Below are 16,647 nucleotides of genomic sequence, written 5' to 3' on the forward strand. Positions count from 1 at the left end.
GCCCTCCAATCTCAAGAAAAGCTCTTGTTGTTTTAAGATGCTCTGCACAGTGCCGTCTGCATGCTCCAAAGCACCTTTTTGGAGATTGAATCCAAAGAACTGCACAGAAGTCAGATCTTATGTCTATCTAGTTCACCAGTGATGAAAGACTAACAGCTGTTCTCAAAGTCATCTGGCACTAGCTCTGAGAAATACAGGAAATGTGAAACATGTCATCTGACAGTGAATTATGGCACTTTTGCAAATATTGGGTATTTGTGGAGTCTTTTTGCTTTTTAAAAAAAAAAGCCTTTTGCTATGATTTAGTCCAAGGGTAGTCAACCTTTTTATACCTACCGCCCACTTTTGTATCTCTGTTAGTAGTAAAATGTTCTAAACGCCCACCGGTTCCACAGTAATGGTGATTTATAAAGTAGGGAAGTAACTTTACTTTATAAAATTTATAAAGCAGAGTTACAGCAAACCCCCACCGCCCACCATGAAAGCTGGAACACCCACTGGTGGGCGGTAGGGACCAGGTTGACTAACACTGATTTAGTCTCATATGCTAAAGTATCCTCAAGTCATGCTTGGCTTCTGGTGGCTACAGACCACACGTTCATGTTTTTTGCCATCATTTCAGAAATGTTTGCCACTGCCTTCTTCTGATAGTGCCCCCCCCGCCCCCCACATTTCCAAATCTACCATCTAGCCCTGGAGATCCAAGTACTAACCAGATCCAACCATGTTTATTTTTTTAAGAGCAGCCAAGGTTGGCTAAGTGCTGCCACCTAGTGACTGCTGCTAATTTACAGTTGCTCTAAATTTAGTTAAATTGAATATTAAAACAAATAACATATGGACAAAAATGATGCCTTCAAATTAAGTTCGCTTCACGTTCTTTGAAGGGGAGAAGAGAGAGAAAGTCTGCCATCCTAGAACTGAAAGTAAAATATCACAAAAGAAGATGGATTAAAAGAACGAGGTCCATTTAAGAAAAAAAAAATGGTGAAGCACCATTTTATTAATATCTGCAAAATGTTTAGAATTTCACAAACAGTTTGAAGTGCTTTTAACATCAATTTAATATGCTTGCAAATCAAAGAGAGGCACCTATGTAATTAATAGAAATTTACTTCATTGCAGATTAATCCTTATAATTCTAGAATAAGGATATAATACAAAGTCACCAATATTTTTTTTGGTTTAACAGCCACACATTTTCCTCCTCCATCTCTGTTCTCCTGGGTTGTGCAGCACACTTAGTTTGGAGAAGGTAAAGAACAAAACAATTCATCTGCAATTATTTATCATCTCGCCATTTTACAAGTACCATTAGGAGAAGACTTCATCTCCCCCTTGAGCCCTCTGACAAACACGGAGGCCATCAAAAGATTCCTCTTTCCTGTATTGAGTGTTAGAAGTGAGAAGTAACACAAACAAGCACACCTGCTGTTCGTTAGCATCTCCAAAACTGTAGCACAAATGAAAGCTGAGAGGGAGGGAGGGCTGGATCAATTCTCACCTTCTACCTAGAGGGCCAGGGGCGCTTGCATGTGTGGGAAATCGTTATAGGAATATGAATATCCCTTTTCAAATAAAATGTTTGGACAATGAAATGATCTGAAAAAAAGATAATTGATATGCAATGCAGGTTTCACAGGACAAGGTTATTTGTGAGATACTGTGTGAAAAATACACCCCAGTTTGAGACTTTTAGTGTTTGGCACAGTTGCTTTTCTTGTTGCATATATAGCCATACTGAAATATCTAAACTCTCTGAAAAAATATCCACACAAATTACTTGAGTGACTTCAATTTTTTGTTATCCCATCCACTCTAATCTACAGGGTATTAAGAAATAATATATGATACGTAAAAACAACTGTAGTAACATGTGTCTTGGTGTCAAATTTGCAAATTTCTGCTTTGAATTTAGAAGCACTCATGGCATGTGCCCAGGTTTTAAACTTTTTTATATATAGACAGTACATGAAAGTGCTATATCTCCCAGTTCACAGAATAGCCAAACTGATACATTATCTCAGGGAAACGGCAATTGTAACCATTTATTTTCCTGATAGTAGTTTCCCAAGATTTCTCATAGAAATTCATCAATAGCTAAATAAAAGGGATATTAATAAAATAGGTGAAGTAGGGCTTATTGGTTTAATATGTTTTTAAAAACAACATCACAAGAAAGGGGGGGGCAATAATTCTACCCCCGTCCTCTCTGATGATGCCACCATGTCAACCCCCAACCACTGGAAGCTCTCTACTACTGGAAAAGAATGCAAAAAGTGTGCCCTCTAGCTATACCCTGATGGTTCTTTTAGTAAAAAAATCATAGTGCATCTGGGATTCATTTCCTTCTGAACTGTATACATTTTCAGCTAAAATCTTTGTGCAAAGTTGTGGATGCTGACAAACGATGATACTTTGGTTGATTAATGCTATATATTAATCTCTGATACTTAATTTAAAAAAGTAAACACTTGAAAAAATATGTGATGAAAATAAATTATGTCCTATACGTAAACAATGAAATGGAACATCTAAATCATAAAATGTAGCAACTGCCCTCATACCTGTTTTGCTATGTGGATCCTACAAGGCAGCCAGTGGAAGTTTCCTGTGGTTGAAAAAAATGTGTGCCCACTTCACATATGACTAACTACATTGTTTTTACCTACATGATCTGAATGTAAGAATGGAAGCAAGCTTGTATTAATCCCTTAAACTTTAAATTGTAAATATTCCCCAAAGACTAAAAAGCAATGCTTCCTTATACAGATGGACGGTGTATAAAATAAGAGCATTAACCTGATAAGAACATTAAATACAATAGAATGAACAATGAAAATCAAGCAAAAATATATGAAAAACTTACTTTTTCATAATTCTTTGATTGCTTCTTGTAATAACCTGATTTTTTTTTACTCCTTTGCTTTATGCATGGTTTATTCTATTTTTCTTGAATGGATTCAGCATAATCCAGTCTAAATTAAGCACATTTATGTCCTTATGAATTCATCTGAGAGTTAAGCAGATGGATGCTCTTAATTGCTTTATATGAAAAAAGGGATTTAGAATTGCTTGTTGTGACTGTGCTTTTGTAAGCACTGAACCCGCATTACCACAAGAAATATGTATTTATCCAAACTTCACTGATATTCTAAGGTTTGTTGCAGCTCCTTATGTAAAGTATACTAAAATGTAATAAGAATGATTAACAAAATTCTTTGTAGAAAAAGGCCCAGTTGCATTGAAATAAAAAGTTCTCATCACCCACATTCGTGTTTCAGTTATGTATCCTTTGTGCGATGATTTCAATTCAACTAATTGTTTCATTTTATTTCTCTCGTCTTTATTGGTTGTTACAGCCAGGTGATGCAGTTGAGGTGCCTCCTTGTTTTTGCTTCTTACGCCGTTTGTTGAGGAGTCGATTGTTGGATATTTTCAAATCTTTAATTTTTATCTGATCATAGTCTACTCTCATGGTCGCCAAAGCACTAGTCATTTCCTCCTAAAATACATAAGAAGTAACAATGAAATTTTAAGGAAAAATAGTCCGTCTCCTGTTATGTCTACAGAAGGATCGATCTTGGGCAAAAGTAACAGCTTTAGAGTCCCCCCCGCAAAAATTAAATACCCAATGTAGTAGACTGTAATGAATAAAACAATTCATATGTAGGATTAAACATTACATATTAGGGACAAAAAAACCCTTGAGAACTAAATTAATTCTGTAAGGAACATTCAACGAAGTAGAATGTCTTTAATGCTGTCTGTGTGTATCGGAAGTTTAATGTTTTCCTATGTCAAAGGCAACCTGGCATTAGGAAAACTTCTAAAAAACACTAGTGGCAAAGTGAAGTGGGTATTTAAAGTCCAAAACATCTGAAAGCCCAACCTACCTATTCTTGTTGGATCTGTCTGAATCAGAATGGACACCTCACAAAGCACATTATAAATGCTTTTCTTGTAGCCCCCAGAACTTTTGGAAAAACATCAAAGGTACAATTTTCCATTGTTTTTCAAAGAAAAGATGATTGAAAAAAGAATATAATGTATTTTCTGTAGTATAAGACGCGCTGGAGTATAAGATGCACCAAGATTTTGAAGAGGCAAATTTTAAAAAAAAGTTTTTTTACTCTGTGGACCTCCCAAAAAAGACTCGTTTTTCGTGAAAACGGGCCCATTTTTGTCACAAAAAGGGCATGCATAACTTTTAGGAGGCTTATGGAGTGCTTCTGGGGGCAAAATTGAGCAAAAAATGCCCCATTTTTCACTCATTTTTGCCCTCCGCAGCCCCCAGGACCATGCTGGAAGCCACTTAAAGGCTATGCACAGCCATTTTTGCAAAGGGGGCAGGGTTTCAGGAGGCAACAAAATGCTGTATTCAGTGTATAAGACGCACCCAGATTTTCACCCTCTTTTTTTTTTGAGGGAATAAGGTTCCTCTTATACTCCGAAAAATACGGTAAGTATTTGGACATATCTACCACGTTTATTTAAAACAAAAAAACCTCAAAAACTCCTGCTCCAAAAGGCATATAAAGAAAGATTGAAGTAAAAATCCTGGCTTTAGCCATTGCAGACATTTTTGGCTAAAGTCTATTTAAAAAAACTAAACACCTATCCTGCCACTAAAACCCTGATTGTCTTTCTATGCCTAACTGTAGAAATTCTTTCAATCTATTATCTGCATAGGATTTAGCAACTATTGTGCTATTTCGCACTCGGTGGGGTTATAAATAATTAGAGAGAACACTGTTTTCCAATCATCCATTAAAAATGAAGCTCTCCACCCAACTCTGCACATGCATAAAGATTACCTTCACTTCATCCCAGTGGTCTTTATCTTCTTGCAGGACTCGAGTAGTGTGAAGAGGGGTTGGTGGCACCATCATGGATTGCTAAGAGAGGGAAATCAATAGAGATGAATTCTTGTGACAGACTGCTGACACACTAACCATTAACTGCTCTTAAAAAAAGAAGTTGTGTTCAAAATGTAGAAACTTGTCTCCTAAGCTATGTGAGAAAGAGTGTAGGCGGCTGCATTTTGGGAGACAGTCGTATTTTTCATAATCACAAAATTGCATAAGACTGTGGCAATTAACTTGGTAAAAACTAGAGGAGAAAATCACATTTGAGTTCCTCCCGCTTCCCCCAGCAAACACTTGTCAAAGGAGGATAAAGCTTGCAGTAGCAGGAAAAAGCACAATATTTCCCCTTCTGCTTCCAGATACACCTTCCCCCCTCCCCCCCAAAAAATAAATCTCAAACCTCATAATAAGGCTCAAAACCATATTCTTCATAAAATAATATAGTTTATCCTTCTAGCTCGGTATGAAATTCCGCAGCTTTTAACATCAAGTTCCCATTTTCCTTTTAAAATACTTTTACTTAAAGGCCACACGGCTGAATGAGAAATAGAACAGACTGTCAGCTCTTAACACAGCTACACTTACATTTTAGTTTGTATATTCTACTTAAAGCCCACCATGAGGTTGACACAATATTTGAATCAAAGGCTAAGCTTACAATTGTTCTTCTTGACCAACTGCCATCCCTATGTCCAAATTAATCAGTTCTGCACTATGACCAATGTCAGTGTTTCCAAATGTGGTTCAAGTTAGATTTCTGGCTCAAAGGAATGGCAGGTTCTAGAACAGAGTTTCTGTAATAGAGATACGGAGTCCAAATCTCTCCAGAATTGTTTATATTACAAATTTAAATTTTAAAACTTAATAAATCAGTTTCAACTTTGGTGACCGGAAAGAAAGCAGGACTTTCTCCTCACAGACACGCTCAACTCATTGGTCTGCTTAACTTTGAGCCTTTCTTATTGAGACCCTTTTCAGCCTACATTTCCTTTGGGCTGAGAGAAATGAGAGTTAGCTACCTATTTAACCATTTGCTCTATGGAGCACTCAAATTGCTCTCCTGGACTTTGTCTCTTTTAAGAGTTCACAAGGCATTTAATCTCTTTAGATTGATTTTTCTTGGCAACGATATGAATCCATTTTTAAAGCAGCTATTTGAAGTGCGTTGCTAGATGTGAGAATCCAGTAGAGAAAAGGATGGTGTCTTTTGCCTGGCAGTATGCAGATGGGAAACTCATAGCTTCAGTAGCAGCTTGCTCTCTCTCTCTTCCACTCCAGAGGGGAGTCTACTTCAACACTCCCAGAGCCTTTTAGTTAGTTGGCATCTCCATCAGAAACAACTCTGGCGTGATTTTCAGCAAGAGCTGCGCTTAAGCCTCCCCCTTCCCTATCTTGAGTTTTCCCAGTCCTCTGCCAAAAACTGAGAACGCCCCCAAAGCAGGAGGTCTCTATTCATATCAACACTGTGTAGCACGATGGTGCCTTGGAGGTCTAATAATAAGTCCTACGTTGATGAGGTAATGTAGCTTTTTATAAATAAGAGAAAGAGAATGTGTGCACTGCAACGAAAGCTAAATCTAGCTGAGAGCAGTTGGGTTGGGGGTGTAGTGTCCTTGGCTGCCACTCACGGGGAGTATTTTTTCCCTCTCCCCTCCAAGACTTCCCTCATACTGTGAGGGAGAAATTATATTCGTTTTTACAGCCTTAGTTCAATTAGTAATATGCTTAATCGTCTCAGCAGACTGCCTAGTACCCACACTAAGACACAGGCAGACCATTGTGCGGGACTCACATTAATCCAGGGATGATTCATAAATTGAGAAATGGTCATCCTCTCTGTTGGGTCAGTTTTCAGCAGTAGACGAATGAGCTGCTTGGCTAGAAAAAAAAAACACGTGGAAATATAGCTTACTGTAAGCAATAAGAGCTTGTAAAATTATACAAGAAAAATATTGTAGAATATCCATGCACCCTAATCAGTTTTCCTCTTCTGTCAAATTAGAAAAAATGGCACCTATAACTATCTGTAGAATGAATATGTCATATTCATTCATATTCTTATATTTAAGAGCTACTTATCTTTTCCCATTTATATCCTGCCTTTCACCCAGAAGCACAAGACCATACATAGTGATTTCCTCTCTAAAGCTAGCAGCCACGAAAGGTATATTACCAAATGAATTTTCATGGCTTATTATAGTTTCTAAATGTTTTTAATAATATAATAATGATAATTGTTTTACTAATTATTAATTAAACTGTTTTTAGAGTTATTTGTTTGTGAGAGTTATTTGTTTGTGAGAAGGGCATATAAATTTGACGAATAAATCCAGTTCTCCTCAGTTTTACACCAATACCCTAACTGCTACAATATTTTAATTCTATAGGGAGGAGAGAAATTTGAAAGGGAGGAAAAACGTGGTATGGACTTAGAGAGCTCTATAAACTGAAATCGCTAGATCACACCCTCCTCCAATCTGGTACTCTCATCACTTCTCTGATTTCTTTAAGCTTCAATAGGGTATCTATGGCTCTCCAAATGTTGTTGGACTTCAGTTTCAGACAGCATAACCAATATCCAAAAGGCCAAAGATTCTTTGCTCTTGAATGAACCATTTTCCATTGGTTGAGGGGACATGTCATTCCACTGTAGCCAAGTCTGGAACAGTTCAGAAATTTGGCTCCCAAAAGATGACTAGATTTGGTAGGCCAGATGAGGCAAACTTGGAACAAACTAGGAACAAATTATTTTAGGATGATGCATTTTTGAGCATTTACAAATGTTGGACATGTATATATAATATTATTTGTTATGTGGAATCTCATATCTGGAAGCAGCAACTGTTGTTGATATTCTACTACTAATCTAGAGGTAAGCAAGCTGTGGTATCCCAGATGTTACTGAGCTCTTAATTCTTAGAAAGCATGGGAAATAGTGACAGTTGTTGGTAGTGGTCAGCAGTGGTGGGATTCAAACAATTTAACAACTGGTTCTTTGCCTTAATGATTTCTTCCAGCAACCAGTTCACCAAACTGCTCAGAAAGTTAACAACCGGTTCTCCCGAAGTGCTGCGAACTGGCTGAATCCCACCACTGCTGGTCAGGTAGCAATTACCAGAGTGCCATATGTTGCCTATTCCTGCTCTAGACAAACATACTGAATTTAATTACAAAGAAAACCAGATATTAAGAGGCATACTGGTAGAGCAATATTATATTTGTTACCTGGAATACATTTTTGCTAATTTTCTACTGGCCCAGTACATCTAAATTTCTCTCTAGTATTAAAATAATATTTGAAGAAATGGCATTTAATTCAATTTGTCTAATTTTTTGGTTTCTGGTCATTCTTTTTATACTGTTTATGAGTTAGGCATGTGCTTTCATTAAATTTGTCAACTTTTATTTGTTTTTATCCTTCCTTTATTATTTTTACCAATAACTCTAAGTGGCAAACATATCCAACATACATTTCTTTCCTATTTTCCCCACAACAACAACCCTGAGAGGTGAGTTGGGTTGAGAGTGAGTGACCAGGCCAGGGTCACTCAGCTGGCTTTCATGGCTAAGGCCGGATTAGAACTCAGAGTCTCCGGCTTTCAAGCCTGGTACCTTAACCACCAGACAATCTTGTATCTTGAAGGTCTCTATGAGCACATAGGTTATCCAACTAAAAGTTGCAATTTTTAAAACCCATCAGTGATGCGCAACATTCATTTACCTTCGTCAGATACCTCTGACCATTCAGGATTTGGAAATCCATACTGCCCCATCCGAATTCTTCTTTTCATTCCAGGGGAAATGGGTTGGCCAGTATTGGAATAGAATGGAGGGAATCCACACAAACTGCAAAAGAAGGACATATATAGATGAGCTTATGGTAATTAGAAGACAGTGGTGGGTTGCAGGTGGTACGCCCTGGTATGGGCATACCGGAGCCTGCCCAGAGCACTGGGTACTGTTCCGGTACAGTGCTCCAGAGGGCCCACCCGAGCTCCTTACCTGTCCTTTAAGCTTTGGCGCTTCCATGCATGCACATGGTATGTATGGTGCCTGCGCAACACTCTGCCAAGCAGCTGGAGTATCATGGAGGCTTGCAGAGGTGTTGCAGCCATAATACATGCCCGTGCCACATGCATGTGCATGCACACCACGCGCCCATATGGGTAACGCAGGCCCCTTCCAACCGTACCAGTTGGAACGGGATCCGGAACCCACCACTGCTAGAAGATTACTATATATTCTCTCCCTGGTCCCATGTAGAGTCACAGATGGCTGCTGATTCTTCTGACAGAATGAGTAATGATCCAGTGACTAATTTTTCTGATTTATTAGTGGCATTACGGTAACAAGGAGCTAATGTGTGACATATAAGAATTCTGTTTTGTTATCAAAATTTTACACTTACAGAATATACATGATGACACCAAGAGACCACATATCACAGGATTTGTCATATTTCTCAGGACCAAGTACTTCTGGTGCTGAAGAATGGAACAAAAGAATTGTGAATGTTAGTTTTTCAGACGTTGGTTATATGCTAATTAATATTTATTCTTTCCTTATTATTAAATAAGTTAGTACATAACTGAATGTAGGTACTAATCTAATCAGCAGTAACAACTACTTTATATAGTTTACTTCTGTAAACTAGTGTACATGAAAGTGTACATATATGGGGAGTATCAAAAATAGACATCCCAAGCTTTATTTCCAATGCCATCAATAATGGCAAAGTCCATAAGAAACACTGAGCAATTTTGCTTTGATTGCATGATCTCAGCTCATACCATCCTTCCATAATTTATATCCAATTTTTTGGAGTATAAGACCTACCAGAGTATAAGATGCACCAAGGTTTTGAAGATGCAAATTAAAAAGAAAAGTTTTTGCACTCTGCAGACCTCCCAAAAACCTCCCGTTTTTCGTGAAAAACGGGCCTGTTTTTCACCCAGAAAATGGGCATGCATAGCCTTTAGGAGGCTTATAGAGTGCTCCAGGGACTGGGGGGGGGCAAAATTGAGCAAAAAATAGCCTGTTTTTCACTCATTTCTGCCCTCCCCAGTCCGCAGGAGCACTCTGCAAAGCACCTAAAGGCTATGCACAGCCATTTTGGTGAAGGGGGTGGGGCTTCGGGAAGCAAAAATGCTGTATTCAGTGTATAAGACGCTCCCATATTTTCAGCCTCTTTTTTGAGGGAAAAAGGTGCGTCTTATACTCTGAAAAATAAGGTAGTTTGTCAGTTGTTACAGAAGCCTTTTTTTTTGCCTACAAGTCCCATAAAACTCTTAATTTTCACACTACATTGGTTGCTGAAGCCAAATACTTACAATGAAAATGAACTCCTACCCTGTTGTGACTATGCACAGGGGGCTTTTCGCTCTAATTCTGGATTGGTGCCTTGAGTGCATTTATGAAAGTGTAATGATTTCATGATTTCCAAAATGAATAAACCAGAATATAGGAAAAATCCAAACTTACCCACATAGTAAGGAGTATAACAAGGAGTCTGCAATGCGTTCTGTATGGTTGTCTCTTTAGCAAACCCAAAATCTGTGAGCTTAAGCACTGACTCTTTATCTTTGGATGTATAAAGAAGGTTTTCTGGCTGGAATTGAATATTTAAAAAAAGAACACAAATAAAGATGAACAGGATAATTTTTGGTGCTAATCTCTTCTGAATTTTTAATTCTGTTTGGTTTGTAGCTAGAGCAAAATTTACTTTTAAATATCAGTACATTTTAATCTAGTGGGTCAGTTTAAATTGAGGCCTTCTTTGCACCTTATTTAAATGGACTGACTTTAAAAGATACTTGGTTTCCTGCCCAAGAGCGTGACTTAAATGTTTGATTCAAGCTGTTTCTCTCAGTGCTGAAACAGGCCTATGCAAATCAACTGTTTAGTTGTGTTAATTTTTTCACATAGTTAGAACACATTTATTGTAGTTCTCACCTTGACATCTCTATGAGCTATGTTCATCCCATGAAGATGTTGAATGGCTGTTCCAATGTCTCTCATTATGTCGGAGGCTTCTAGAAATGTTATTTTACAGAAAGGTCACATTAACATTCTTGCTGTATCTCAAAGATACACAGAGCTTCTAATTAGCAACCAGCTTGTTGATGTCAGGGGGGGGAGCATAAAATTAGCCGTAAGACTGGTGTTTTGCTTTGAGAATGACAATTAATTAATTAATTAATTAATTAATCAATCAATCGACATTTCTGCTCCTCAGTCCTTTGGTTAAAAGGTAATACCACTGACATGAAATCTTGTACGTTACATACCTGCAATACACTGAACAATTTTTTAAATGACTAAAGAAACACCTTTTGTTTATGTTTATTTTGAAATAAACACTGCAGTGTTTGGTGAAGCTCCAATCCATAAAGTGAAAGCCTCATTATTTAAACTTAGATAGTTATTCATGAACAACAATGCACACGATCCCCAATCAAATTTATATTTCTTGGGGTTTTCAGGTATTTAGAAATAAAAATAATCAGAAGTGCTACAGAAGTTCTGAAAGAGTTACCAATTTTGATTTGATTAGAATTCCTTTAAAATAATAAGAAATAAATAATTTATCTAGATACAGGTAGCCCTTGACTTATGATCACAATTGAGCCCAAAATTTCTGCTGTTAAGTCAAATATTCGTTAAGTGAGTTTTGCCCCATTTTACAACCTTGCTTGCCACAGATGTTAAGTGAATCACTATTAAGTGAATCTGTCTTCCCCATTAACTTCAGAAAGTCACAAAACATGATCACATAACCCCGGGATACAGCAAGGGTCATAAGTATGAACCAGTTCCCAAGCATCTGAATTTTGATCACATGATCATGGGGAAGGCTCAAAAGTTGTAACTGTGAAAAACAGTCCTAAGTCACTTTTTTCAGTGCCATTGTAACTGAACAATCACTGAATGAACTGCTATAAGTCAAGGATTACCTGTACTAACTTCCAAAAATGTATCCATAAAAACCTTTGATCTTCTACCTTTTTCGGTGAAAGCCTGGTCTCCTCGCTCCTGGATTCGAGTAAAGAGTTCCCCTCCCTCCATGCTGTTGTGAACAAGATACACATTATTCGAAATGCAAGCACAGAAGCTTAATTTCGCTTAATTTCAATTCTTATAGGTCACTGATGGCTAACCTTTTCGGCACCAAGTGGCGGGCCAGCTGGTCTTCAGGTTTCAAGCATGTGTATGCGTGCTGGCTAGCTGGTTTTTGTGCGTGCCACCAGACACCCGAAGACCATCTGGCTGGCACACACATGCCTGTTTTTGGCCATTTTTGAAGCTGATTTTAGGCCATTTTCAGGCCAGTTTTGGCCTGAAAAACGCCCTGCTTTTTGGGCATTGTTTTGGCCATTTTCAGGCCATTTTTTTGAACCGGTTTCAAGCCATTTTCAGGCTGTTTTCCAGTACTGTGGCCCCCATGAAGACCAGTTGGCCAGCGCGCATGTGATTGCCGGAAACCAGAAGACCAGCTGGCGTTGACACATGTGCCCACACATGTGCCATAGGCTCACCATCATGGTTATAGGTAATACTATTTCTCCATTTCATCGTCTCTGCTGTGTGTTTCTCGAACCAATCTGACATAGAAGCCCAAGGCTGCTGCTCTAACCTTATAGCATACAACAAGACCTCAAATCATGTTGCCACATGTTTAAACCTTGCTGAAAGGTTTCTAAAGGATTTGCTATGCTTGTCTGCTTTTGCAACCTCTGGATCACCTGCTTCTGATTCATCCAGTTTTCCTGCTTACAAAGAAAGGGGCTGGATATCTGGAAAGTATGTCTTCCACGCTAGTCTTCTACAGGCACGTCAAATTGCTAAGAATATTTTCCTGATATCATCCGGGAACTACATTTAGATGCAACAGCAGTTGGGAAAGTTGAAGAGCAGTTGGGGCTGCTCTACAACTTTCTTCCCTTGAAGCATAACACAAAGGTGATTCTCCTCAAACTCTGCACATCAAACTATACCTTGTCTGTACCTGCCTGTGCTTTAAAAATACTGCAGGAAAGGGCGGTACTGCCAATCCCTGCCCTACTGCCATGCCCTTTATACAATTTCCTATCCAATGTACAGCAATGCACAAAGGAAGTCTCTCTACAATGGGAGGAGATGAAATATATATATAGTCAAGAGTGTGGCAGGAAAAAATATTTTTCATGGCTTTTCACCTTTAGTAATGGCTGGAAGTCCTTAATCTGGACTACTTTAATGCTATGTTTATTTATCCACTAATTACATTTTACAAGTAACAACTTGCACCCTCCAGTAATGGCTAACCATAATTCCCAGAATGTATTTTCATGGGCTTGGAATCATAAAAGTGCTAGGAAATAAAATTCAGTATCTGGAGTCACACAGTTGTCTGGGGTGTATCTCGTAAATATTTTTAAATATGTTATTTGTCGTGCATGCAGACTACTTAAATCCTGCTGTCTTTAATAGGATTTTAAATGTTTAACAGCAAGACCATTGCTGCAATAATTCACCCACTTGTGACTGGATGACTGTAAATGGCTGCTCATCTCTGCGCCTCCTTGATATATTTGATAACAAAGAAACCAAATGAACACAGAATGGGTTTTAAAGCTTGATGTTTAATATACATGTGGGCTTTTTAGCGAAAGCTGAATTACTACTATTATTACTTGAAATGAGCATAACAGACAGTACTGCAGGACAGCTAAAAGTAATTTCTCTAGTTTTGATGCTATCAGAATTCTGGAAACAGAAAATAAAACAGCAATAGCAACTGAAAGGTGGGAGAGTATTTGAAGAGAAATATAAAATTGGTCCAATCTAGAGTCTAAAAAGAAAACTCTTACGGAGTGTAGAAAGTTAGCACCCACCCATCTTCTAGACGAATGAAATATTCTAGGAAATATTAAAAAGGCAGAATATTATATTTCCCTGGATGAGAAATGGAGAAATTTTTTAAGGCTGGAAGCAGACTCATCCTTATTAGCCCACACCCTCCTCAACAGCCTACAGTAGATATCAGCACTTAAGAGATAAAGAGATGGCTAGGTCTATTCATAAGCAAATACTCTCACCAGATCCAACAAAGGTAGGATTAGCCCTCAGCCATAATAAGAATTGCCCCAAACCCTCTTCATTACATCACCACCCAGCAAAATTCAACCAAGCCTGGGACTCAAGACAACCTACAAAGTTACCCCTGCATGGCCCCATGGGAGTCTGACAACCAATCAGAATACCTGCCCTTACACAGGAACAGGAAGCTCAAGGTGGTGGGGCCCAAGAGAGGATATAAATCTCTCCCCCCCTCTCTCTCTCCCTCCCTCCCTCCCTCTCTCTCTCTCTCTCATCCTTGTGCTCAATTGCCCAAACCATGTGTTCCCGTCCACCATTAAACATTCTTTTCAAACAGCTTCCATGTTTCCAGTGTCTTTCTCCCCACTTGGAACTGAACCCAAATGGACATATCTTCCAACAGGAGAAAAGGATAATTTGAGCAGATTCATGTAGAGTTCAGAAAAAGATACATAAGTCTTAGAATGAGGATGAGAGGAATTTGATTAGCCTCTGTCTCTCACTGATTCTGACTTGACCCTGATCTTTCCCTCCACACCAGTTATTTTCATACATAGCAATAGCACTTAGATTTACAGCATATACCGTTTCACAGTGCGTTATAACCTTCTCTAATCATAAATGAGAATAGCTACAAATTTCTTTGAATATACTCCCGTCTTCTGCAACTTTTTCAATTTCTGGACAGTCTGCCAGGGCAGCCAGCTAATAGTATCAACTATATTAATTTGTTCACCATCTCTCATCATATCCATACAAGACTTTTCAGGAAATACTTGGCAAGATTTCTTTCCATAGCATGGAAAAAGTATCAACTGCAGTATATTTTACATTTAAGTCAATGTCATTTATGTTTCAAACAGATGAATGTTACTGTACTTTAAGAGAAAATCTCAACAGAAACATGCAGTAGTAACTCTGTACTCGACTGCTTTAAAACTCGTCAAATTTTTTACTCAATGAATTTTGACCAAAAAAAAATCTTTTCTTGGAACTCGTTGTTTCTTTGGTTCTTGACGTGCAAACGTTGGTGTTGGCTACCTTATGACTTGCAACCCTTTCCAGAGGAAACAAAGGGTCACGCATTAGTCACATGGTTTATTTGGTACTTGTTGTTTGTAGTACTTGTTGTGTCTCTCAGAACCAATTGAGTACTGAGGTACCACTGTACTATATTCATATTCACGATGTAAGAATAAGAATACAGAATATGTTTCTAAGAGCCTCTGTTCTATTGTACACAACATCATCTTGAATAAAACATTTATAATGCTTGTGTCATTTACAGTTTTGTACAAAAATTTCAAACACCTTCCCTTGTGTCTTCACCCAAGCTAAGGAAAATAACACCTTTCTCAAAAAGCCTTACAGCAATCTGTGTTATTCCTCAGGCCAATACGTCCCATTCTCTCTAGCCATGGGGACAATCCTAATCAGCTATCCTAGTATTAGTTAAGAATAATAAATACATTGATTATACTTTAAACAGATCAGATAATGCTATTGATAGAGAAGCTTCCCAGAAGATGCTGTTATCCTCATCTCTTGTAACAAGCTATTTTCAAATCATAAAACTGGCTACTGAGGAAAATGGGATGATGAACTTGATAAACTCTCAAGGCAATTCTAATGCCTTTCCATCTCTTACTACATACGTATGGCTCAGGGGTGGGTTCCAGCAGGCACTACTGTTGGTTCACTCGTGTGCACACTGCGCATGTGTGCACTTGGTGCGCACTGTGCACGCATGCACAGTGCAATTAAAATTGTTCTGCGCACGCGCAGAACTGAAAACTAAGATGGCAGCACCTATGGCGCTGCCTGGAGATCCAGTTCAGGGACGTGGCAGGCCTGGGTCACTGCTGGTTCTAGCAAGCCAGGCTGCCAAACTACTACTGGTAGGAATCCACCACTGGTATGGCTGAACTATGGAAAAACAAACAGAGAAGTCTTCATATAGATTTTTCGACTGCCACTCCAACTACAGACTAGCTTTGATCAATCAGAGCATTAGGTGGGGAGAATGGAATTTAATTGCAGTAAGTTATTTGGACTGATTTAGATTATTACTTTTCAATGACCCAATAGTCATTCACAGAGACAATGGTAAAAGAAAATATATATATACAGGTAGTCCTCGACTTACAACCACAATTGAGTCCAGAATCTATGTTGCTCAATGAGAAATTTAAGTTAGTTTTGCTCCATTTTACAACTTTTCTTGCCTCTTTTGTTAAATGAATCATTGCAGTTGTTAAATTAGTAACACGGTTGTTAAGTGAATCTGACTTCTCCATTGACTTTGCTTGTCGGACGTTTGCAAAAGATGTTCACATGACCCGGGGACACCGCAAGTATCATAAATATGAAGCAGTTGTCAAGCATTCAACTGTAAATCACGTGATCATGGGGATGCTGCAATGGTCATTAGTCACTTTTTTCAGTGCTGTTGTAACTGGAGGAGGTTTCAAAATATTTCTAACAGGACTACCAGATTCTGTAACAGCTTTGTTCCCTATGCCATCCATCTGGCAAACTTGCAAGATTTGTAAGTCAAGGACTACCTGTACAGTAGAAACCCAACTCCTTCCCCAAAATTTTCAGATATTAAAAAAAAAAAAATCCAAAATAGCTTTGATCACTCTTGAGAATTATGAACAACTCACCACTGTTTTCTATACTAAAGAGACTGTATGAGTGA

The 16,647-nt window shown here is 38.3% G+C and overlaps 1 protein-coding gene across 4 annotated transcripts in view; it reads right to left on the reverse strand.

The window, feature by feature from the left end:
• Positions 1–1,819: 1,819 nt before the first annotated feature.
• MAPKAPK3 (MAPK activated protein kinase 3) overlaps positions 1,820–16,647 on the reverse strand; it is a 66,819-nt gene continuing 51,991 nt past the window's right edge. For all 4 annotated transcript variants that reach the window (XM_014069142.2, XM_087709238.1, XM_014069150.2 and 1 more), the window contains 8 exons: positions 11,870–11,934; positions 10,821–10,900; positions 10,350–10,476; positions 9,277–9,352; positions 8,590–8,714; positions 6,661–6,746; positions 4,818–4,898; positions 1,820–3,505 (listed from right to left, as the gene is read on the reverse strand). In XM_014069142.2, coding sequence (XP_013924617.2) covers positions 3,347–3,505; positions 4,818–4,898; positions 6,661–6,746; positions 8,590–8,714; positions 9,277–9,352; positions 10,350–10,476; positions 10,821–10,900; positions 11,870–11,934 — 799 coding nt within the window. In that variant the 3' untranslated portion in view covers positions 1,820–3,346. The remainder of the gene's footprint in view (positions 3,506–4,817; positions 4,899–6,660; positions 6,747–8,589; positions 8,715–9,276; positions 9,353–10,349; positions 10,477–10,820; positions 10,901–11,869; positions 11,935–16,647) is intronic.

This window comes from Thamnophis sirtalis, unplaced genomic scaffold, assembly GCF_051295495.1.
Source record: "Thamnophis sirtalis isolate CommonGarterSnake01/CBP01778 unplaced genomic scaffold, rThaSir2_p1.2 scaffold_3, whole genome shotgun sequence".
NCBI lineage: Eukaryota > Metazoa > Chordata > Lepidosauria > Squamata > Natricidae > Thamnophis > Thamnophis sirtalis.